The 24832-nt window shown below is 35.1% G+C and overlaps 1 protein-coding gene across 15 annotated transcripts in view; it reads left to right on the forward strand.

Moving 5' to 3' along the window:
• Window positions 1-24832, forward strand: part of CCDC91 (coiled-coil domain containing 91) — a 334936-nt gene that overhangs the window by 172294 nt on the left and 137810 nt on the right. For all 15 annotated transcript variants that reach the window (XM_081061004.1, XM_081061007.1, XM_081061005.1 and 12 more), the window contains exon 7: window positions 24377-24454. In XM_081061004.1, coding sequence (XP_080917130.1) covers window positions 24377-24454 — 78 coding nt within the window. The remainder of the gene's footprint in view (window positions 1-24376; window positions 24455-24832) is intronic.

Here is a 24832-nt window from a genome sequence, read left to right on the forward strand (position 1 = left end):
TGTAAAGAGGGAAGGTTGTATTTGATATATTTTTTAAAAGAGCAAGGAAGAGACAATCATAGCAAATAAGACTGGTAAGATCCCAGATTATATAAAGCCTCTAAACTAAGGTAAAAATTTTGGATTTTAATCTGATTGACATACAAGCTATTTTGAGTAAAAGAACAACTGGCCCCCCTTAAAAAAAAATCACTTTTACTACTGTAGGGAAAATATACTCCATAGGTGGGGGAAGACCAGTAGGAGGGTATCACTGTATTCCAAAGAGGAGATGGCTTGCACTAGGGTAGTAGCAAATGGAGGTGGTAAGTGGTTTTGATTCTGGTATATTTCTAAGGCAGAGCTGACAGAGATTTCTGTTACACTAATGTGAAGCAAGAAGGAAAGAGAGCCCTTCAGATGTTTCATATGAGAAGCTTGGACAATTCCCATTTACTGACATGGGAAATTTAAGGTGAGAAAATGTTTGAAGAGGAGATGGAATCAGTTCCGCTTGGGGAAGGTTAAATTTTAAATGACTTTTAGTCATCCAGTTAGATTTGTTGAATAGGCAATAGGTATAAGAGTCTGGAGTTAGCTGCTTGGGGTTGGAGGTTTTACACATGCCATCAGCTGAGATCACCTTCAGAATAAATGTCAGTAGAGAAGTTTGAACCCTGGGAGGTTGTGTTCAACCACAGACCTCGGCCAGACTGCTGAGGTTTGAATCTTACCTCAGCTATTTACTGTGACTTTGGGCATGTTGCTTGCTTCTAATGAACTTCAATTTTCTCATCTGTAAAACAAGGGTAAGCACAGTACTTCTCCTCTAGGTTTATTGTGAAAATTCAATCACAGTGTGTGTGTGTGTGTGTGTGTGTGTGTCTGTGTGTGTGTGTGTGTACACATACTATTTAGAACTATGTTTGGGCACTTAGTAAGCTCTATATCAGTGGTTCTTAAACATTTTTGTATTTAGGACCGTTTTATACTCATAATAATTATTGTGGATTACAAAGAGTTTTTGATTATGCAGGTTATGCTTATTAATATTTACCATATTAGAATATAAAACAAATTTGTAAGTATTAACTCATTTAAGAAAAGATGGTAAACCTAGTACATGTCAAAATAAGTAACATTTTTATGAAAACGTAATTATATTTTCCAAAATAAAACCAAATTTAGTGTGAGAAGAATAGCATTGTTTCCTATTTTTGCAAATCTCTACTCTGGCCTTAATGGAAGACTGCTGGATTCTCATACCTCCTTGTTTCTTCAGTCTTTGGTGATATCATAGGTCCTGCCACCTCTGGAAAAATCCACTGTATATTCAGAGAGAATGAGAGTGAAAAAGACAAATAACATCTCAGTATTTTTATGAAAATAGTTTTAAGTTTATGAATTTTATCAAATTGAAAATTTGGGTTTGAGGGGTTTAGGGAACACCCAGTGAGTTAGATTTCTGTTGCTATTGTAACAGCCCGTATTATTGGTTCATGGCCCTCTTTTATCTTCAAAGCCAGAAATGGCTGGTTATGGCTTTCTCCTATTCCATCGCTCTAGCACAGACTCCTCTTTCTCCCTCTTCCACATTCAAGGACTCTTGTGATGACATTGGACTCACCCAGATAATCTCCCTCTTTTAAAATGAACTGATTAGCCATGTTGATTCCATTTGCTATTTTACTTCACAGGTTCTAAGAATTAAGGTGTGTTTATTTTTGGGGACATCATTATTCTGCCTGTTGCATTTAGGATTACTCGACCTCACTTTGGAAACTACAGTTCTATGGAGATGTTTCTTGTTACTATTTCATCATCCTCATTACTTCTGGAATTTGAGGCATTCCAATATTTAGAGAGAAAATGAAGAGGCCAGTAAAAGGAGATTTGAGAATAAGTGGCCAGTGGGGTTAGAGGGGAACTGAGAGTTGGTTGTCTAAGGCCAAGAGAAGATAGCATTCCTAAAAAGAGAGTGGTCAAATGTGTCAAATGCTGCCGAAAAAAATGAAAGTTTACCTAAAATGAGGACTGAGAAATGACTATTGTATGAGTGTAACTGTAGCTGGCCAAATAAATCCCCCCGACGCCACGTCCACACCCTAATCCTTGGAACCTGTGAATATGTTACGTGGCCAAAAAGAGCTTTATAGATATTACGGTTCTGGACTTGGAAGTGGGAGATTATCCTATATTATCTTGGTGTGCCCAATCTAATTACATAGTCCTTAAAAATGGAGAACATTTCCTGGCTGTGGTGTGTGTGTGTGTGTGTGTGTGTGTGTGTGTATGTGTGTGTGTGTGAGAAAGAGAGAGAGAGAGAGAGAGAGAGAGAGAGAGAGAGAGAGAGAGAGAGAGAGAGAGAGAGAGAGAGAGAGAAGCATGAGAAGAATTTGATGCCTTGTTGCTGCTTCTGAGATGCAGGAACTATGTGTGAGGAGCTGAATTCTGCCAACAGGGAGGCAAAGGATCTCCCCAGAGTTCCAGAAAGGACCTAGGCCAGCACCTTGATTTTAACCCAGTGAGACCTATGTGGACTTCTGACCTACACGACTGTAAGAATAAATTTCTGCTGTTTTAAGTTATTACGTTTGTAGCAATTTGTATGACAGCCTTGGAAAAGCAGCACAATAGGCCATTTGTTATCTTGCTGAACAGTTTTGGCATAGTGGTGGAAGGAAGGCCGGTTGAAGTGAATTTAAAAGAAGGAGAGGAAGTGGAGGCACAGTAAGTAAAGATAATTATTCAGTGGATGTAGGGCAAGGGAGGTTTTATTTGATGGCAAATGTTAAAGCATGGTTATATCATCATAGGATTGATTCACTTGAATGGAAAAATGGTGATCAAGTGAGAGAGGTGCCAGGGTGCCAGGGGGAGATCAAAGTCCCTGACTCGATGTGGGGGTATAGGCTCTAGTAGATGAGGGAGAAATGTTATCTTCAAATAGAACTGTTATCTGCAGTTCCATTTTAATAACAGTAAGGAAGATTGCATACATGGGTATAGATACACAGACTGGTACATGTAATAGTAGAAACATGTGGAAAGTCTTTCTCTTAGTTTCTGTTTTATGAGAATAGAGTAAGGAGGATTGAGGAGTTACTGCAGGTTTGAGAGTGAAGAAAAGGTGTCAAATAATAGGCTTAGGTGTGTGGAGACAGGATTATTCATATTACATGTCTGAATTTAACAGACTGACTTGCTTTTTTGTTTAGTGTACCTGGACAACCTTAAATATTCCATGTAGGAGTTTGACCCTACAAATTACAGATTTAATGCAATCCCATCAAAATCCCAATGGCATTTTTTAAAGAAATAGAACAAAAAAATCATCAGATTTTTATGGAATCACAAAAGACCCCGAATAGCCAAAGCAATCCTAAGAAAAAAGAACAATACTGGAGGTATCGCACTCCCTGACTTTAGCTTGTACTACAGGGCTACAATAATCAAAACAGCATGGTATTGGCAGAAAAACAGACACATAGACCAATGGACTAGAATTGAGAACACAGAAATAAAACCACATAAATATGGATAGATCATTTTTGACAAAGAAGCAAAAAACATACAATGGAGGAAAGATAGCCTCTCCAATAAATGGTGCTGGCAGAATTGGATAGCCACGTGCAAAAGAATGAAACTGGACTGCTATCTGTCACCATGTACCAGACTTATTTCAAAATGGATCAAAGACTTAAGCATAAGACCTGACACAATAAACTGCATAGAAGAAAACATAGGACTAAACTTATGGACCTTGGGTTCAAAGAGCATTTTATGAATTTGACTCCACAGGCAAGAGAAGTAAAAGCTAAAATAAATGAATGGGACTAATCAAACTGAAAAGCTTCTGCACAGGAAAAGAAACCATCGACAAAATAAAGAGACAACCAACTGAATGGGAGAAGATTTTTGCAAACAGTGCCTCTGATAAGGGGCTAATATCCAAAATATACAAGGAACTCATACAACTCATTAATGGAAAAACAAACAACCCAATTGAAAAATGGGCAAAGGACCTGAAGAGACATTTCTCCAAAGAGGACATACAAATGGCAAATAGACATATGAAAAAAAATGCTCAACATCACTAATCATCAGAGAAATGCAAATAAAAACCACAATGAGATATCACCTCACCCCAGTCAGAATGGCTATCATCAACAAGACAAATAGTAACAAGTGTTGGAGAGGCTGTGGAGAAAAAGCAACCCTCATACACTGTTGGTGGGAATGCAGACTGGTGCAGCTGCTATGGAAGTGTGGCGTTTTCTCAAAAAATTACAAATAGAATTACCATATGACCCAGCAATCCCTCTCCTGGGTATCTACCCAAAAAATCTGAAAACATACATACATAAAAACAAGCGTGTTCATTGCAGTTTTATTTACAGTGGTCAAGGCATGGAAAAAACCAAAATGTCCTTTGATAGATGAATGGACAAAGAAGTTGTGGTATATATACACAATGGAAGAAAAGATGAAACAGGACCATTTGTGACAACATGGATGGATCTTGAGATTATAATGCTAAGAGAAATAAGTCAGACAAAAAAAGCAGAGAACCATATAATTTCGCTGATATGTGGTATGTAAACCAAAAACAACAAAAGACAAAGAAATGAGAAACAAAAACTCATAGACACAGACAATAGTTTAGTGGTTATCAGAGGATAAGAGGGGCGGGGGGTGGTAGATGAGGGTAAAGGGGATCAAATATATGGTGATGGAAGGAGAACTGAATCTGGGTGGTGAACACACAATGGGATTTATAGATGATGTAATACAGAATTGTACACCTGAAATCTATGTAACTTTACTAACAATTGTCAACCCAATAAACTTTAATTTAAAAAAATAAATAAAAAATTTAAGGCATTGAACAATAGAAAATGCATGTTTCCTGCAGTCAGTTGAAAGGAAGAGAGGGAGAAGGAGAGAGATTGAGGGTGATAATGAGATAAGGGGATACACACATACAGATGTGTATCATATATAAAGTATGTATACAAGTGTGTATGTATGTATGTATGTATGTTATATATATATAAAACATACATTTATATCCTCTCCATTAATATCCCTATCAATTTCTCATGTATAACATATAACGTGTAACGTACATGCATATGCTTTTGTATGCCTTATACCCATATACACACGTGCATATATGCATACATACATATTTGCATACATAACACATGCATCTATATATGGAAGTGGAAAAGGGAGAAGTTAAGAGAAAGAGATTGAAGGAGAGAGTAAGGGTGCTGAGCCTCACATGTCCTACATTTTCTTACCAACTCAAGATTATGTAAATCACCTCACCTGTTCTATGTGAGGAAGGAGGGAGTAGGTTGGTGGGTGGGGCAAGAGGCCAAAGAGTTACTAAGTTTCCTATCACATAGAATAATAAGCTTAGGGAAAAGGTTTTCCCAATAGTAGAATTTCTTTGTGTCATTACCTGTATTTTCATCATTTATAAAGTATAGAATAGGGAAAAGGAATATGTCTTTTATTATTATGTTATTTTTTAGGTCTGTAATTATGAAACTGAATTAATTCACTACTAGGGCATTTTTTATAGCAAATATTTTTTTCTCATTTTATCAAATAATTTTTCTAGAAATATATTTTATTTCATTTTTTGAGGATTTTAGAGCCCTGTTGAGACTGGTGCCTCTTTTTCTTGACAGATAGTATGCACTATTTTAACATTAATATCAGAAAAATTGACAGTACTTTTCTCAGAGTGAGGTAATATTTTGGCTGTTGCCATCTCCTTTTGTCAGATTAGGAGAGACAGAAAAATAATTTAGCATCTGAACAATGTAATACCTATTTCGTAAGTCACAATTAATCTTCTGGTATTTTAAATTCATATCTAAAATAATTATTGGTCTTGCGTTTTGGAACCAATAGGTATTTTGACAAAAGGATTAAAGTGTAGTATAAAATTTTAGGAGTATAATGGCAGTAAGATGTCAAAGTTTTAGTAAGAAGATAACATTAATGGAGGAATTAAGTCTAGAGACTGGCAAATCTTAGAAGAATATACCTAATTTGGAATTAATAAAATCACATACTAATCATTATGTGACTATTTTAATAAGGAAATAATGAATTTTGGTGGTTGGGCATGCAGATATATTTGCCTGTTTCTCTTTGTTTCCTTTTTTGGCACTATTGAGTTCCAAGAAATGAATATGTATTAGAATAGATATCATCTTTGTGGTCACGCATAGAGAGTAGAAGAAATTTTCTATAGTATGGGATTTCTCCACATTTCTAATATTTTCTTCCCTCATTTGAAAAAAATAGATTTCTTTCATATGTGTAATATGGGTATTCTTATTTAATGTCAAACCTTATTGGTGTATATAGTCTTCACTGTGAGACAGAAACTGTAAAATAAAATCTCTTTGATTTATCTTCCTCCTAATTTTTATCAAAAGTGAAGGGAAGATGATGATGACGAGGGAAAGTGATATTTACTTACTGGCTACTATGTGCAAGTCACTATGCTGTGTACTTTATGTGCATATTTATTTAATTCTCGTAGTAATCATGGGAGGTTATCTCCTTTTTACAGATGACGAAATTCAAGTTTAGCTATTGGTGTTTGAATGAGGTCTTTCTTATAGGCCCCCTATTCTCTTCCTCAATAAATGTTTAGTAAACGTGTGTGTACATCTGCCTAATGCCAGCCAGGTGCCAATAGACAGAGAACGCACCTGCCTACCTAGAGTTGCAGGGAAGCTCGAATTATTGTTTCCTCCCTCAAAATGTCAACTCTTAGTCCTCAGCTTTGGTATCAGAAACTGTATCATTAGTAATTCATTTCTTAAGTTGAGTTAGATTTCTGAGATACTTTGTATTTTATTATTTTAAAGGTTGATAATTTATATTTTTTGAAATGGCAATATATTCATATAGTTCAACATTTTAAAAAGTACAAACGAATACATGGTAAAAGGTTTCCTTTCACAATCTGCTGCCCAGTTTCTCTCCCTGCTGTCAGCTAATATGACCAGTTTCTTATATATCCTTCTAAAGATATTTTGGGTATGTGCAAATATACTATGAGTGTATGTATGTATTTGTGTGCAAATATACTGTGTGTATGTATGTATGTGTGTGTGCACACATATATACAGACATAAACATATATATATATATACACATATATACAAATATTCATTTTTTCCTATTTTGTAAAGACAAAAAGGTATCATGTGCTCTTTCACATAAGGACATAACTTAGATTATGCCATATCACTATAGTAAGAGTTTCTTAATCTATTGAAGTGATGTGCTATCATTTATTTACTAAGTCCCTTATGACAAACATTTAAGTAGTTTCTGACCTTTTATTTCTGTCACCTTGTACATGTATCCTTATGCACTGTTACTAAATATGGAAAGTTTAAGGTTTTTATGGTTATGTATTTATTTACCATCTCAAGTTGTTGCAGAATATGAGATCTAAGCTCAGGCTAATGTTTACATTTAAAGAAAATTCTCATTAAAATTATATATAAATGTAGTTTAAAGAGTCATGTAATTCAAACGCTAAATGGCTTGTTATGAAAAACAGTATTCACTGATTCTTTCCCTGCTCCTGCCATTTTTTGGCCTCCCAATAGCAACAACTTTCAACTTGTTAAATTAATATTTATGCCCATATTTTTAAAGAATGTACTTAAAATATCGCTACTTCTTGATTTTTCAGATTTTTAAAATTCTTATCCTCATCCACATAGAGTCCTTTCGTTCTCCCAGTATAGTTATCTACTGTGTTTCCCCGAAAATAAGACCGCGTCTTATATTAACTTTTGCTCCAAAAAACACGTTAGGGCTTATTTTATATTACGAGCATCCTGAAAAATCATGCTACGGCGTATTTTCTGGTTAGGTCTTATTTTCGAGGAAACATGGTAATAAATTTGATTGGATCACCGTTCAGTGTTTATAGTATGATGATCCTGTTTAATGTTATGGACACGTGAATCACACACATATTATGATTAATTTTCCCTTCCTGAACCACTTTTTATTTAGTTGAAGTGACTATTGTCTTTTGTGTATTCATACTCATTGGGATATTTTTCCATGCAGTTTTTTTCTGTTCATTTTTGTTGTGAACTCATATGTTTTTATCTTACTTGCCTTCTTGGGCCTTAATGAGAATTCCATCTCTCCTAGGTGTTTATGCTTGCGTCTGTTGGGAATTTGGGGGTGTCAGTTGTCCTGGTACTATACTGATACAACTTTTGGATCTCTATTGTAGCGGTTTTCTAACTGGTTATTTTTATTTGTGCCACCCCAGGACTTGCTTTCCTCGTTGAAAAGCCTATATAAAGACTTTTGTTCTGATGCGTTTTGGAATGCTTTCCACTTAAAAATTAGGTTTCAGTTCAGTTTTCTATTTTGTTTGTTTTTTTGTTTTTGGCCCTTTAGTAATTTCCCTTACTTCCTGTAAGCCAAGCAATACAGTAAACATTAACTCCGTTTATGCTCTAGTAGTTTTTTCACTGGAGGCCCTTTTAAGCTGCAGTAGTGCTGGAGATAAAGTCCCTGGTCCTATGTTTGACCACTGTGTAAGAATTCTAAGCACCCCTGCAATGTACTATGTTTAGATTTGGGCAATTTCTTGAATTATTTTTGATGAGTTACTTTCCTATTATTTGGATAATAATTCCTATTATCTACCCTCTGTAACACCTATTGTTTAGGTCCTGGTTCTACTGGATCAATCGTTTTATTGTATCTATTTCTTGTTCCTTTATTTCCCCTCCCATTTTTGATTAAATCTTAACTTTATTTTCCTAGTCTTCTATTGATATTTTCTTATGTATTATTATGTTTTGAATCCCCAAAAGCTCTTATTTCTTTGAGAATGTTAATATTAATGTTTTTTTAATCTTTATATAATCTACTTTTTCTAAGAAGATTTTTTTTTCTTTTTAGTTGTGGTCTGGCCTTTGTCTTCCATTTAGAAGCTTTCTTTAAATGGCTGGTGATTCATAGCTATCTCTTATTTAGGACGAGGGCACAAAAGGTTGATTGGAGCTCTGCTGGTGAATGGGCCATGCTGTAGGGTAGGCTTTCGTGTAGAATTTTCTGACAAGGCTGTTGAAAACAATTTTCTCTCATCTGTATGGTTAAGAAGGCCTGTCTTCTTTGGCAGGCCATTTGCGCATTTGCATAGGGCCCTGTGATTTCAGGGGCTCAGTGCTTGGTTTAATGATCGGCTGTTGCCATCCTGAAATTCTTAATTTTTGAGCAGGGGCTCCACATTTTCATTCCGTATTGGGCCCACAAATTATGTACCTAGTCCTATCTATTTTTTTCCGAGATTTTATTACATTCCCTATAGACGGCCCATTTAGGCCCCTGCCTGGTAAGGATAATTCAGACTAAACAGGGAAAGATTTCTGGGAGGTAAGTAGACCTCCTGCATTACCCTCTCTGGAGAATAGACCTTCATTATTCTACTTTAATTGCTTAGGGGGAGTCTCATAGCACTGCAAAGTGGTAGAAAGGATCTGAAGGTGGCTGCTTTTTAAATAGATATTCTGACATGCCTTTTGTTTTTTGCATTCCCTTTACCTACATTTCCAAAGTACTTGGCTGCTGAATCCAGAGTGGATGGGGGTTTCTGCATTATTGCTGAATTCTTCTCAGCTTTTTCAAACTGCTTCTTTTAACATTCAGCTTTCTTGGCTTTGCTATTTCAGCTAACACACATCCATCTGCTTTCCATCTTCTGTTTTCTTAACTCTTTGACTGTTTGCCTTTATAGCTTTGTGTTATTACACTCAAAACAAAAAACAAAAGCAAAGTAAAATAAGAAAACCAAAACTCTTTCCAGGTTTTAGTTGCATTTTAAGTGGCAGCGACAGTAAATATCTGTGTATAATCTGCCATCTCTTACAAAGATATGTGAAATAAGTCAGGCAGAGGAAGACAATACCATATAATGACACTTATAGAGTGAATCTAAAAAAGAAAAAAAAAAGAAAACAGAAAAAGCAATCTCATAGATATAGAAAACAGATTGATGGTTGCCAGAGGTAGAGGATGGAGAAAATAGGTGAATGGGATCAAAAGGTACATACTTTCAGTTATAAAATAAATAAGTTCTGGCGATGTAATGTACAGCATGGTAACCATATTTAACAATACTATATCACATATTTGAAAGTTGCTAAGAGTAAATTTTTTAAAATTTATTTTTCAGTTATAGTTGGCATACAATATTATATTAGCTTCAGGTATACAACTTTGTGATTAGACATTTATATACTTTACAAAGTGTTCACCCCGATAAGTCTAGTACCCATCTGGCACCATACATAGTTATTACTGTATTATTGACTACATTCCCTGTGCTGTATTTTACATCCCATGATTATTTTTTAACTGAAAATTTGTGCTTCTTAATCCCATTCGCCCTTTTGGCTCATCCCCCCAACTCCTCCCATCTGATGACCATCAGTTTGTTGCCTCTATCTATGAGTTTGCTTCTGTTTTGTTTGTTCATTTATTTTTGTTTTTTAGATTCCGCATCTAAGTGAAATTATATGGCATTTGTCTTTCTATATTTGATTTATTTTACTTAGCATAATATCCTCTCTGTCCATCCATGTTGTAAATGGTAAAATTTCAAATTTTAAAAATTCTCATCACAAGGAAAAAATTGTAACTACATATGGCGGCAGATGTTAACTGGACTTATTGTGGTGATCATTTTGCAACAAATGCAAATATCAAATCATTGTGTCGTACACCTGAAACTAATATGTTATATGTAAATTATACTTAAAAAAAAAAAGAAACTAGTCATTGTATTTAGGGCTTACCCTAAATCTAAGATGGTCTCATGTCACAATCCTTAACTTGATATCTGCAAAGTATCTATTTTCCAAATAAATTTATATTCATAAGTACTTGACAGTAGTACTAGTGCATATCATGCTTTAAAAAAATAATTAAATTTATTAGGGTAACACTGGTCAGTATTATATAAATTTCAGGTATACAATTTTATAATACAACATCTGTATACTCCACTGTGAGCTCAGTACTCATTGTCTAGTCTCCTTCCATTACCATATATTTGACCCCGTTTGCCTTCTTTTTCCTCCATCCATCTCCATTCTCTTCTGATAACCGTCATTCTTTTGTCTGTATCTGTGAGTTTGTTGTTTTGTTTTCTTTTGTTTTATTTGTTACTTTTTGTTTTATAGCCCACGTGAATGAAATCATATGGTTCTTGTCCTTTTCTGGTTGACTTATTTCACTTAGCATGATAATCTCAAGATCCATCCATGTTGTCACAAATGGCAGTATTTCATCCTTTTTTATGGCTGAGTGGTGTTCCATTGTATATAAATGTATGTACCAGATGTTTATCCAATCATTGGTTGAAGGACACTTAGGTTTCTATGTCTTGGCTATTGTAAATAATGCTGCAATGAACATAGGGGTACATGTATCTTTACGAATAATGTTTTCAGATTTTTCAGGTAGAGGGATTGCTGAGTCATATGGTAGCTCTATTCTTAATTTTTTGAGAACTTCCATACTGTTTTTCATTAGTACATATCTTTTTTAAATACATACTTTAACCAACTACAGTCTTCCCCTGGCCCCCAAAATTTCTGCTCTTCCAAAGTGCAAAGTATATTTCTCCCATCCATCTCCAGAAATTTCAACCAATTTCAGTATCAGGTCTAAGTTCAAAATCTTAAGTAAATATTAGTAGCTGAAAAATTCCAAATGTCATTATTTAAATTATCTAAACCTCAGATATGGGTGAAATTCTGAATATGATCTATCCTGGGGAAAAAATTTCTCTTCATTGGGGTCCCTGTCAAATTAGAAAACAAGTCATAGAAAACATATCTGCTTCCAGAATACAGTGGTGGAACGGGTATGGGATAGACCCAGTCCATTCTAAAAGGGAGGGATTGAAAGAAATAAAGGGAAGGTCAAGGGTGTGACAGTACAACTTTAAGGGGATCACCAGTCCTAAGCAAGTTTGAAACACAGAAGGGCAAAGTTAATTAGGTTCTAGGCTTGGGAGTAATCCTATGTAGCTTGATAATCCACCCTGTGGGTCAGTGGTTTCAGCTTGGTGAGCGTCTGGAACTGTGGCTTTGGCTTGGTCAGTATCTAGGTCCATGTCTGCATTTCATTTGCTCTCTGTGGTCATGATTGTGGCTTGTTCACTTTTTGCATTTAACTCTGTCACCCTCTGTATCTATGGCTCTGTTGACCTCTGATTCTGCACACATGGCTGAGCTTCTGCATCTGGGCCCATGTCTCTAATCTCTGCACCCAAGACTCTACCCTAAGAGTCATTTCTTTTTTTTTTTTTTTTTTGAGGATTAGTGCATGTTTGCCACCATGTAGCCTTATGAGCCTATTTTCGCCCTATGGAATCCCAGAAGTCCAACAGCCTTTCTTCATTTCACCCTATATCTGTCCTCTTCACTCCCCACCCCCTGCTTCCCCGCCACCCTGCCCACTTGGCTTGAGTTCGTTTTGGGCATCTGCTTCTCAAGGCCCTTGGCCTTTGAAGACTTGAACAAAGTCGAAGATAAACAGTAGTTTCTTTTAAATCTGGTGCAGAGTGGAGTTTCTGCCTTTCCTACTGGAGCAAATAATAAGGTGACATTGAAGTAACAGTCGGAACAGGTCCAATCCAATCAACAAATTAGCCAGGAATTTAGCCACGGTTACACAAGAGGCTATATTCTCAGGCTGTGCAGGATTTGGCTTTTATTCCTTAATAGATTGCAGTTGGTAGAGGAGATATGTGCTAATGGAGAAATGATAGTGACAACAATAATGGCATTGTCATAAGCACATCATCTTCTCCTATGAATTTTACTTGAATAGTTGTTTCCATGTTCAGAGTAATGAATTGCATGTGACCTGCTTACTCATTTCTCATTTGTTACCTACAAATTCTTTTCCATAAGGTTTTGGTTTAGACATAGATGTGACATTGTCACGTCTAGGTTTTGTAAGTTAGCATGTAGAAAAGTCAATTATTTCTATGGTGGTGTGAACAAATTATGGAGTGCTTTGCATATCTTTATCATTGCATCTGTTAGGAAATGTCCAGGAGGAGATTCTTTTGTTATCTTGTTTCTGATTGAGAAGATTTAGTAAAGCTGATGCTTTTGGAGTCTGTGTGCTGATGAAATCCATGCAGTATATTAAGGCAGCTATTCATAGAATAGGACCAGGGATGGAAATTAATCCATTGAAAGATACTGGAAATACTATGCTAAAGGGACAGACTCTTGTATCAGAACTGGGTATAGTTCACTACTGCAAAAATGCTTTATTTCCATATGTAATATTACTTTAGACCTTTAGACTGATTCTTAGGTGCTTGTGGTTTTGTGTGTGTGTGTTATTTTTTTCTCTCATTTTATATTTGGCTAAATATTTCAATTAGTCTGTCAGACTGATTTGATAAGATTTTGAAGGATTGTGTCATGTGTTGTTATTTGTTACTGATGGTAAAGAAATAACAAACAATGAGGAAGAATTTCAAAGACTACCTATTTCATAATGCTAGGTCATCCCAGTGAAAGGTACTTTGTTTTAGAAACCAGCTAGGCTAGTTGTGGCTGTCAAATATGGGGTCAGTGAGAGATGGAGAGATTGTTTTTGTTCTGTTTTGACAAGGTAGTTACATATGGAATAATCTAATCCTCTTTGTACTTCTCTAACATTTACAATCAGGCTACTTTGGTGCATTGGAGTCTTCAGATTTTGATGGGGGGATTTTATACCATCCTTAGTTAAAATGCTTCAGTGCAATGGTTGGATATTATCCCACTATCTTTATTTTGATTTCTTGCACTGCAGATTTCCTTTTGGAATATCTGGAGGTGTTTATGGCTGCCTTATTCAATATAGTTGATTAGTTGTTGTGAAAGGGATGTAATCTTGTGGCTTCAGGGAGAGTGGTGGTGAAGCTTGAGTTGGAAAGCCTTTCTCAATCAGACAATATAAGCTAATTATGTTCTGCTAATTATGTTCAGTCTAATTATAGGTTTGTCTTGACCAAAGAATTTAGAAAGTGAGAAGCAACTGCTGTCTAATAGGTGGAATATAATGGTTGATTGGTCTTTGGAGGTTTCCTTCCTACCCCCTTCTTCTTTTCCTCCCTTTCTCCCTTGGTTCTTTCTTCTCTTTTATTAAATACTGTAGCAATTCATTCCGAATACATCAATCAAATGTTGGCTTGTAACCATCTATGTGGCAAAATATCCAGTTACTATGCATGGATTAATTTATCAGCTGTGATTAGCATGATTAGTGATTGAGATTCTTCTTGGTTTGGCAATGGCCAATAATAATATAATGTGAATTGAGAAATGTTTTTCAGTTTGTGCCATAAGCTTGGGCTTCAAAAAAAATTTTGTATAAATTTTGATTTAAATATCTAACCTGAATTTTGTTATCAGTATGCTAATGATGATTACTTTAAAAATTTTGCTAATTTCTCATTTTTCTCTGAAGAACCTATATTTGTAATAACATGGTTCCTATTTACATATGAATTTAACAGATAATTTTTCAATACAATTATGTCAGGTATATTAATGGCATTTGACCTAGGTTTATTTAATAATTTGGGCAAGGAGTTGGTATTGGAGTGGTTATGGGCGGTAGAGAATTGGTTGGAATGTGCTTCTGATAACCTTTAAAAAGCACCTTACTTACGTTATTTTTTTCAGACCAAAATTTCTGGTGGACAGTAATGAATTGATAAATGACAATTTCAAGTTTTATCAAGAGTGACCAATTTGTATCTTACTTTCATCAAAAGATATAACTTATGACATATGATTCTGTGTATTAATGAATTTTATATAGAAAACAAATCTGTTGATGATGAATTTGGAATATACTCAAATAGTTCAGACTTTTGACAGGATATTTTTAATAAATAGGCTGGCTATTAAGAGATATGATTCAGGCTTTGCTCTGCCCTTATTGAACTCAGTGACCTTGAACAAACTTCTTGACGTCTCAAGGCCTCAGTTTCCTCATTTATTAAAGGAATACATTGAAATAGTTTACCTCTCTATAGTCTCTTCTTGTTTAAAAAGTCTGTAGTTTTATTTAAGGTGAGGGCATTTTCCTGAATCTTTCCTTTCTAGTGATGGTTTTGGGTTTGACATTTTGAAAGAAAGCTATCATTGTGGTCAAATTGGGTTTTGACTACTTTGTAAATTATTGGCTGTATATTCTTGAAATAAAAATTTCAGGCTATGTATGATTGTTTGGTTATTTCTGTGTTTTTCTTTTGGTAACTGGGCAGCCTGATGTGTTAGTGTGGTTGTATGATTGCCGTCAGTAACTTTGAAGTAAACAAAGGGGGATTGATTGATCTAGTTTTAGCATACTATGGAATAGAATAGCATTTGAAAAGTTGAAAGGGTATATTAGAAATATACCCACTCCCTCATTTAACAGATAAACGTACATGTCCAAAAATATTTGTTAATTTTTTTTGAGCTTCTATCAGAAATAGAATATTGATCATAACCTCATTCATGCACCCAACAACATGTATATAAACCTACTAAGTAGCATCCTTTTTGAAGACTAGGTTTTAAATACACTTTTTATATACTTATCATGATGTTAAATAGCTCTCTGTCTCTTTGATGATGAATAGAACACTTTTCTCACTTCCCAAATATAATAGCCTTCAAATCCTGTCCATTCTATCTTTTCTTTATTTCATCCTTATTTGTTGAGCTGACATTATATGCAAAGTACCATTTGAGATACATACATTCAATGGCAAGTAAAATTTCATCTTCCCAAATTGAACTTAATGTCAAACTTTGAAATCTCTCTAGGCTCTGTCTTTTCCTCACCTTCCCAAGTACCATAGTGTTAGAAAGTACCAGCATTATCTTTCTCCTTATAGACAGGCAATGGACAATAAGTATGAAACAGTAAGTAGTGATAGGTGCTATGAATAAAAGTAAAGCATGATTAGTAGACAGTGATGAATATGTGCTATTTTATATAGGATGGGTCAGGGAATGTATCTCTGGTATGATTTTTGAGCAATATCTGGAGGAAGTGAGTGCAATATGTGGAGTGAAGAGTGTATCAAGCATAGCAAATAACAAGATCAATGGCCTTAGAGCGGAAATGTGCTTATAATGATTTGGGGAAAGCCACTGATAACAGATGGAGGGGCTTACAGAGAGTGGTATAGCTTTGGACTATGGGAAGGATTACACAGTTTATTTGCAGTAATATATGGAAGCTACTTGGAAATGTTGATCAGATGTGTATATTTCATTATTCAACAGATATTCATTAAGCACCACTATTTAGGTGCTGTGGAGATAGCAGTGAAAAATTCCTGCCATCATGGAGATTACATCTTCCATTCTTTTTGATTGCCTTAAAGTTTTAAAAAGATTGTTTTGGCTGCTATGTTAGAGAAAGGATAGAATCAAAGAGGTAGGGATGTGATTATAATCGGCCTGTTGAGCATGATTGTGGTTTGGAGAAGTAGCAGTGGAGATATTGACCAGTGTTCAGATTCTAGATCACGAGATGAGGATAATAGAAAGTTTAAATCAGTAACACAAATGAGCAAATATCTATTAAGTGTTTAGAATAGTGCCTGAGACACAGTCATATTTAAAAGTTCAAGAAACGAAAAGGAAGATCAAGTTAATAAGATTTTCTGAGGTATTTCATGTGGATCGTGAGGGATAAATGAGAGAAATTAAAAATGATTTCGAGATGTTTTTGTCTGAGTAACTGGAAGGTTGGTACATGAAAATTGAAAGTTTGACATTGGATATGTTAACGTTGAGATTCCTTTCAGACATCTATGTAAAGACCTTAATAGGCAGATATATAAATCTGGGGATCAGCTATAGCAGGACTGGAGATACAAATTAAGAAGTTGTACATAGATAATATTTAATGTAATATAATCAATTAGAATTAAGGATAGGTTGGCAAGTTAAAGAAGATAACTGATCCTCAAGGAACTCCTACATTTCAAAGTTAGGGCAGTGAAAAGAAACCAACACATGAGACTGAGAACGAATAGATGAGAACAAAGTAAAGAAAAGTATTCCAAGAAGGAAGGGGTGTATTTGGCATGATGATGGCAGCAATAGTAGCTGCGTAGTTTTTAGAATTTCCTCCAATTTTCTTAGAACATTAGACTAAGATAGTTAAAGAAAAAAAATCCATAAACACCATCTTCAACAAAAAAAAATAGATGACAGTTTTTTATGTGAATTCTAGAGCACAAACTGATAGAGCTGAACTATTGACAGCCACAAGATGTGCATGTCTATTACATCTGGAATAATGGAGGTGAACATAAAGGAGATTTAGGATGGTGCCAAAAGCCTAGGGACTCAGACATTGCCGCCCCAAAATGAGCAGTTCCCAATCAGAGTAGAGAACTTGCAAGCAGACCTGAGGACAACAGTTGAAACTTGCAGAGTCCTGTGAGCCCTCATTTCCTTTGTAAATACTTGGAGAAAGCACTCCTCTTAAAGTACACAGATGCATGGTAAAGGGAAATGGCAATAAGTAATACATGACACTGAAGAAAGGAGAATGTTCAGACACTGGTAGGGGAAGAGTTCTGAGAAAGAAGATATTAGAAAGTATTAGAGATAAGTGGTTAAACTAAAAACATTTTATTACCTTACAATAACAACAGAAGAGGGAGCCCTAGAATTGTGAAGCTAGGAAAGTTGTTCAGGCCCATTTTACTCCTTATTCAGGAACTTCTTCTTAAAAGTAAACTGGAAAGGGGAAAGAGAAAAGGATAGTGGTGAAACTGTGTACAAAGATAGAAGCATTAGAAAAATAAAATAAATTAGAAGTGTTCAGAAATGAGAAAAGTTAACAGTTAAATCAACTCAAAATAATTGACTCAAAAATAATTGAGAAATAAAAGAAAACATCCAAAATGAGGACTAAACTTTAAAGAATAAAAGAGTGAATGTAATACTATAGAAAGAAAGTAAAATAAAGGATGGCAAAAAGAAGAACGAAAAATTTCAAATAATGAAGAAAGGATTTGAGAGAAAAGAGTGATTATAGAAAACAAGCAAAACTGATACAGCATGTGTATAAATGGAGTCCCTGAAAAAGAAAACCAAAGATGTGAAACAACTATATGAAAAATATAATTAAGTTTTCAAGAAATAAAGAAGACTAGGGTGTTATAATTTAAAAGTGCACATTTGTACCTGAAGAAATAGGCCCCAAATGGTCAATTGAAACATAATCCAGTGACTTTAAAGAGCACCTCAGAAATCTAGACATACAATGAGTTTGCTTTTTGGTTTACCTAGGATAGTCATATTTATGCCTCTTATCCTATTGTAATTATTAATAATAACCCATGTTACTTACAAAAGTAACACAATTTGGAACATAAATTATATAGTCAACCTAAATATAAGGTAGACAAATTAGATCCATGTCAGACTTTCAAAAATCACACTTATGCCAAAAAATAATGTAGTGTAATTAAAGTACTCAAAGAAAGAAAATGTGAATCTAGGATTTATATACAGCTAGCTAACTGATAATAAATTTTAAAAGCAGAGAAAGGTTCTCAACATTCAAAATATTAGAGAATGTTATTCTTGTGGTCCTTTTATGAGAAATCTTTCTGACACCTCAGTGAATTCCAATAAAGTAATAATAATAAAACCAGCATTCTCTGATCAAAAGGAAACAAAATTAGCTAATGGTCCAAGATGGCAGAGTAGGTAAATGGTGTGTTCACCTCCTTTCACAACCAAATCAAAATTACAGCTAAACTCTAGAACAACCATAATTGTGAATTGCCTGAATTCTAGCTGAACAGAAGTCCTATAACTTGGTACATACAGAAGAGTCCACATCAAGACTGGTAGGAGGGGTGGAGATGTGGAATGGGCTGGTTTTCATACCCACACATGGTGGTTAAAAATGGTACCCTTGCAGAGGTCCCCCCTGAGGAGCAAGGGGTCCCAGCCCAGGGTTCCAGTGCTGGGGAGAGAAGTCTCCACAAATTATGGCTCTGAAAACCAGGAGAGACTATGGCTGAGTGAGAGCAAGGGTAGCTGCAATCCCAGGCACTCCTCTTAAAGGGTCTGTATATGGACTTACTCGCTGACAGACTCACTCGCACTGAGGTCCAGCACTCCGGCAGCAGCATAAAAGGAGCAAGGGACATTCAGAGAACAACTGAATTGTCTGGTTTCAGAGTGTGGGCTGGAGGGGCAGCTTTCTCTTAGACAGAAGTGTTGGCAGAATCCATTATTTCTTTGTTGAACCCTATTCTTCTTGGTGTGGAAACACAGGAGGCCGCTATATCTGAATCTCCATCTTATTCTGCCCCACTCTGGTGACTCAAAGATACTCCTTCCCACCGAACTTGGAGGCCCACCCAAGCCACTTTCAGTGGTTTTTCCATACAAATGGCCTGTCTTGGCTTATGCTGCAGACTTTCTTAAAATCTCCCAAAGGTTCAAAAACAAGCATCATCTGACCTCAGCATGCCCTGTATCTCGTGCTAAGTAGCCCTAAGCCCAATATTAGTGGTAGCCAGCCTCGGTTCACAGCCAGGCACCTCAAAGCCCAGCTCAGGTGGAAGACATCTGCGGAGTGTTTTGTGTCTCAGGCCAGGTGGCCCCAAGCAGAGCAGAAGCTGAAGATGAACTTGGTCTCTGATTGGGCCCCTTCCAGGAGGCCTGGGGCAGCGCGCCCTGTGCCTAGCTTTTGACCACAGGCAAGAACACCATCAGGCTATCTCCACAAACAACATACTCAAAAAGTAGAATAGGCAGGCACCAGTGCCCTGCTAAAGCAAATTCTGCTCTGTAAGGTCAGCCCCTGCACAACAGTGGATGCACTGTAATAACAGCCAGTCCTCACAACCAGTCAGCCTGAGAGTCAATCCCTTTGATTGATGTACAAACAATAACCAAGGCTCAACTACAATAGGAGGGCACATAACAACCAACACAAAGGACACACCTGCAGCACCTGGCTCAGGTGACCAGAGAGACTGTGCCATTGGGCCCCAGAGGACAATTATTACATAAGGAATTGAGCCTTGCTTTGTGGCCTGACTTACATTCTCCTATCCAGGAGAATATTTCTTGTCCACTGAAGAATATTTCTTACCCACTGGAGAACAATGTGTATTCTGCTGTTGTTGGGTGGAATATTCTATAGGTGTTTGTTTCATCCACTTGGTTTATATGTTATTTATTCATTTTTTTGTTTATCTTTTGTCTAGGGTTTCTGTTCATAAAATATGTCAGAACATTTTGCTCATTTATCAAATGTCTCTAAGACCATTTATATAAATTGCTTAATACATTGTGCTCGATGTGCTCCGTTAATACGTTTAGTAACACCAGTACTTTTAACTCTTTTAATACACCAATACTTTCTAATGATAAATGTCATTATTCAGGACCATAGTTATGGAATGATCAAACTTTATAATTGAAATGGTGCATATTCATCTTCAATTTGTAATTAATAAGGAAAAGTAAAATACATTGTCAATTTCATTTGGTTGATCTAGGCTAATTTTCTTTAGTCTAATGAACTCTAGAATTCTTTTGACCTTTTTCAATCTCAGTTTCTTCAATTCTAAACTGAAGAGATTAGTTAGTAATAGTAACTAATCTAGTAACTAAATAGTAAGACATTAGTTAGTATTTTCAAGAGCAAAAAACAAACAAACAAACAAACAAAAAAGTGAACATTGGATTAGTTAGGTTTCAAAAATGCTGGTTTTGGTAAATTTCATCGTATTTCTTCCTGGGTTTGTCAGAGGTTTTACATGTTGGTATATGCAGTTAATTTCCACAGTGTTTGACCAGAGAGCTTCTCATATATCACTGGTCCCAAGGTAGAAGTGTGAATCTCAAGAACTGCCTAAAATGTTTCACAATGACATGGAAAGAATATGTCAAAATACCTATATCTATTTACTTTAATCTTGAAAAGTAAGAAGAAGAAAAGATCTATAATATTTAGCACATGGATCCATGCTTTGTCCTCCCTGGTCCTTATATGATAAGTCACATACCCATTTGTGAAGTAACCTATGAATGAGAATTCCAAAGTGATGAGTTGGTAGAAATGCCCTTATTTATTTGCTCATTTTCAGTGTAATATGACACATGAGCTTGTTTAGCCAGGTAATTGGATTAAACTTCTGTATTATTTAGTTTTTATTTAAAAAAAAAAAACTTTCACAGAAATGGAAAAATGACTTTTAAAAGATCGCTGCCATGAGCCATAGATTGATAACCAAACCAATAAAAATCATTGCTAAAAATCATTGCCACAAGATCTCATGGTGGTTCTTTATGTTTAGGCAGTTTGGGGAAATAGTGTGTTTTAGCTATAATAAGACACATTAAGGGATATACCAAAATAGGGAAATATTGATACTGAAACAAGAATCTGTTGAGTCAGAGGGGAGTTGAAGAACAAGCAACGATAGCAGTAAACGAGTGAGAACTATTGGCATTATCTTTTATCCTAAATATAGTGGAAGTTTATTTTTCTGTCAAAGTCTATCGAGGTGGTGCAGTCATTCCTTGCAATCATTTAGGGTCCCAGGCTAGCAGAGGCTATGCTGTTTGCAGCACTTAGCTTTAATTGTCCTTTTGGACATTGACATCCAGAAAGCAAATAGGGAAAGAAGGGGAATGAATGGAGAATTGCATGAGAGGTTTTTGCGCTTCATGCCTGAAATGGTATAAATCATTTCCAACAATATAATGTTCCCAAAAATCCACTTGGTTGAGATCTATTATCCTATTTATATATTGCTACATTCAGTTTGCTGATATTTTGTTTAGAATTTTAGTTTCTATATTCATAAAACATTGGTTCATAATTTTCTTTTCTTTAAATAATCTTTACAGATTTTAGTATAAGGGATATGCTGTCCAAATGAAATACATGAAAAAATATTCCCTCTTTTCCTATTCTCTGGAAGATTTTATGTAAGATTTCTGTTACTTCTTTCTTAAATGTTTATTAAAATTCACCTGTTAAGTCATCTAGGCTTAGAGATTCCTTTGTCAGAAGTTTTTGTTTGTTTGTTTGTTTTTTAATCTTTAGTAAATAAAGGCTAGTTTTTGTTAGTTTAATTCAACTAAACATGGCTTTAGAGTTATTAACTTTGAATATAATGCAGGTGAACAACTTAATTCTACCTGGATTTATTAGTCAAATAAGTTCATGTTATCTGTTACAAAATTTATCGGTACGAAAAGTAACTTGGTAAGATGAAATTTTCATAAGTAATCTAAACATAGTTGTTAAAAGCAAGTATATTAAATAGATGTGAGTAGAATAAAAAAATTTTAGATGAACTTTTCAAATAGTCTCCCCAAATATTTTCAGTAACCTGAAACTTTAGTTTTATTAAGTTTGTTGATATAAGAATGTCCAAACAAGTAAACAATTTTTATAAATTTATTGGAGCCAAACTAATGATATATGATAGGAAGCAAGATCTCAAATGCTCTCTGTTTGTTTGTTTTTTAAATTAATATTGCTTCAATTTCTTTAACACATATAGGACTATTCAGATTTTTAACTTTATCTTTCAGTATTTTTTTCTTGAGTTTTTTCATTTTATCTAAAACATCATAGTTATTGATTTAACATTTTATAATACCTAATTGCTTTTATAAATATATGTAGGTTATGTAATGTCCTGAATTCATGCATGATGTTGGAAATTATTTTTTTCCTCATTATTTTTATCATCTTACTACATTTTTTTCTCCTTTCTTTTGGATTATTTTAAAAAGATTCTTCTGTTCCATGTCTGTTTGATCTTTTTACTCTGTTCCATGTCTTTTTTTTTTTTTTTTTTTTTTTTTTGTTCCATGTCTTTTTAAAGGGTTTGTTTTTTGGGGGGTGGTTTACCATCATTTTTTTCTCTTTTTGCTGTAGCCTCTGTTTTTTTCCACTGTCTTTTGATTAGCTAATCCTGCTTTATGCTGTTTCATCTACTGTTTACTTCATCTTTTGAGTTGTTAATAGTACATATTCTCAGCAGTAGAATTTCTATTTTACGAATTCCAGTTCTCTGAATGAAAATCTCTATTCTATCCATTTTCTGCATTTCTCCTCTATTTTCTTGAACATATTGATCATACATATTTTAAACCCTTTGATAACTAATGTCCCAATCACGCATGGGTCTGTTTATTTTGTCTTTGGTGTCACCTACTATCATCTATAATAATTTTGTATTGAACGCTGTATGTACATAGTTTTTGAAACATGGAAAGACTGTATGGAATCTCAACATTCTCCAAAGAGAGTTCCTTCTTTCCTTTCCTAGGAAGGTAAAATGGGAGGTTGATCACCTTAACCCAGTGGTTCTCAAACTTTGTTATGTATTAAACTATTGGTTTAATACATGACAACTTTTTAAAAATAATTTTAGACTGTAATAAAGAATAAAAAGCATTTACTTGAGCAAAAGGAGCTACAGCTTGGGAGATGCAGAGTCAGTTAGCAACTTAAATTGTGTTCCTCCTAGACAAAGGTGAGGAAACCTTTTATAGCAAAAGTTCCCACACAGATTCTCAATTAGGTCTGTTTTATGTAAATGAGGTGTCCAAAGTGTGCAGATCTGATTGTGCAGGTCTCAGTCTCTGTTCATAGAAAAATAGAACGAGGGTTTCGCTGCAGTGCTTGACTCAGATGGTAGAAACAGGTGGAAACAAGCAGAGCATAGTGCAGGAAGCCTGAGAGTTCAGTCTGAGGTTTTTCCAGGTATATAGAGTATGTGAGGAGCCCGTCAGCAAATGGCCACTAAGCTCTTAATATTCATAAAATTTTGGCCCATGGTTAACCATAGGGAGTCCATCTCAACAGATAAATTTCTTCTCGGGGTTCACATCAAATGAATCTTTCTTTTTGCGGTCCACGTATGTATTACTGGAAAAGTATTAAAAAAAATTTAGAGACATAAGCTTGTGAAAGTAACACAGGACCTTCTGTCTCCTGATCCAGGGCCAGAATTGTTCAATGCCTCAAGGGATAACACCATTGCCCTGTGTGATCTCACCTCTCAACATGGTTTTCCTTTCTCACTAATTGTTTCCCTTTAATTTCTTGGTGCCACAGCCCACCCTAATGCTTCCAAACAACTTTTTTTAAAAAATAGCTTTTCTCTGTTTTCAGCAGCAGCCTCAGTGGTGTTTTACAAACCATTCAATTATTCATAGATGCAAAAGTCAATAGTTACATTACTTTGTAAACAAAAGAACAAATCATGGTTTAGTTTTCTTTTCTTTTCCCCCCTCAGGAAAAACATAAACAAGAATTGGAAGACATGAGGAAAGCTGGTCATGAAGCCCTCAGCATCATTGTGGATGAATATAAGGTAGAGGCTTGAGAATCTGTTTTCTTTATTCTTTTAAACTTTGGCAAACTTTAGTAAAAATATTACACATAGGCATATGCAAACATATGCAAATTATAGAATTATAGTATAGTCTTGGTATGGAATGTCTCTCAATTGACCAATTGGTATGGAATGTCTCTCAATTGACCAATAAGTGTTCATTAAAAGCATGCTTGGTAAAGTACAAGGGTAATGCTAGATGTTTCTCTGCATTTGAGAAGTTAGAGAATATTTGAGAATACAGGATTGGCAGCGGAAGTTTGAAAACAAAATACTATAGAATTAATTTATGGATAGTTTTTTTGTTGTTGTTTTTTTCTTTACTGTGGTTTCACCTCTTATAGAATAAAAAGGTCT

The sequence above is a fragment of the Rhinolophus hipposideros genome (genome assembly GCF_964194185.1).
Source record: "Rhinolophus hipposideros genome assembly, chromosome: 9".
NCBI lineage: Eukaryota > Metazoa > Chordata > Mammalia > Chiroptera > Rhinolophidae > Rhinolophus > Rhinolophus hipposideros.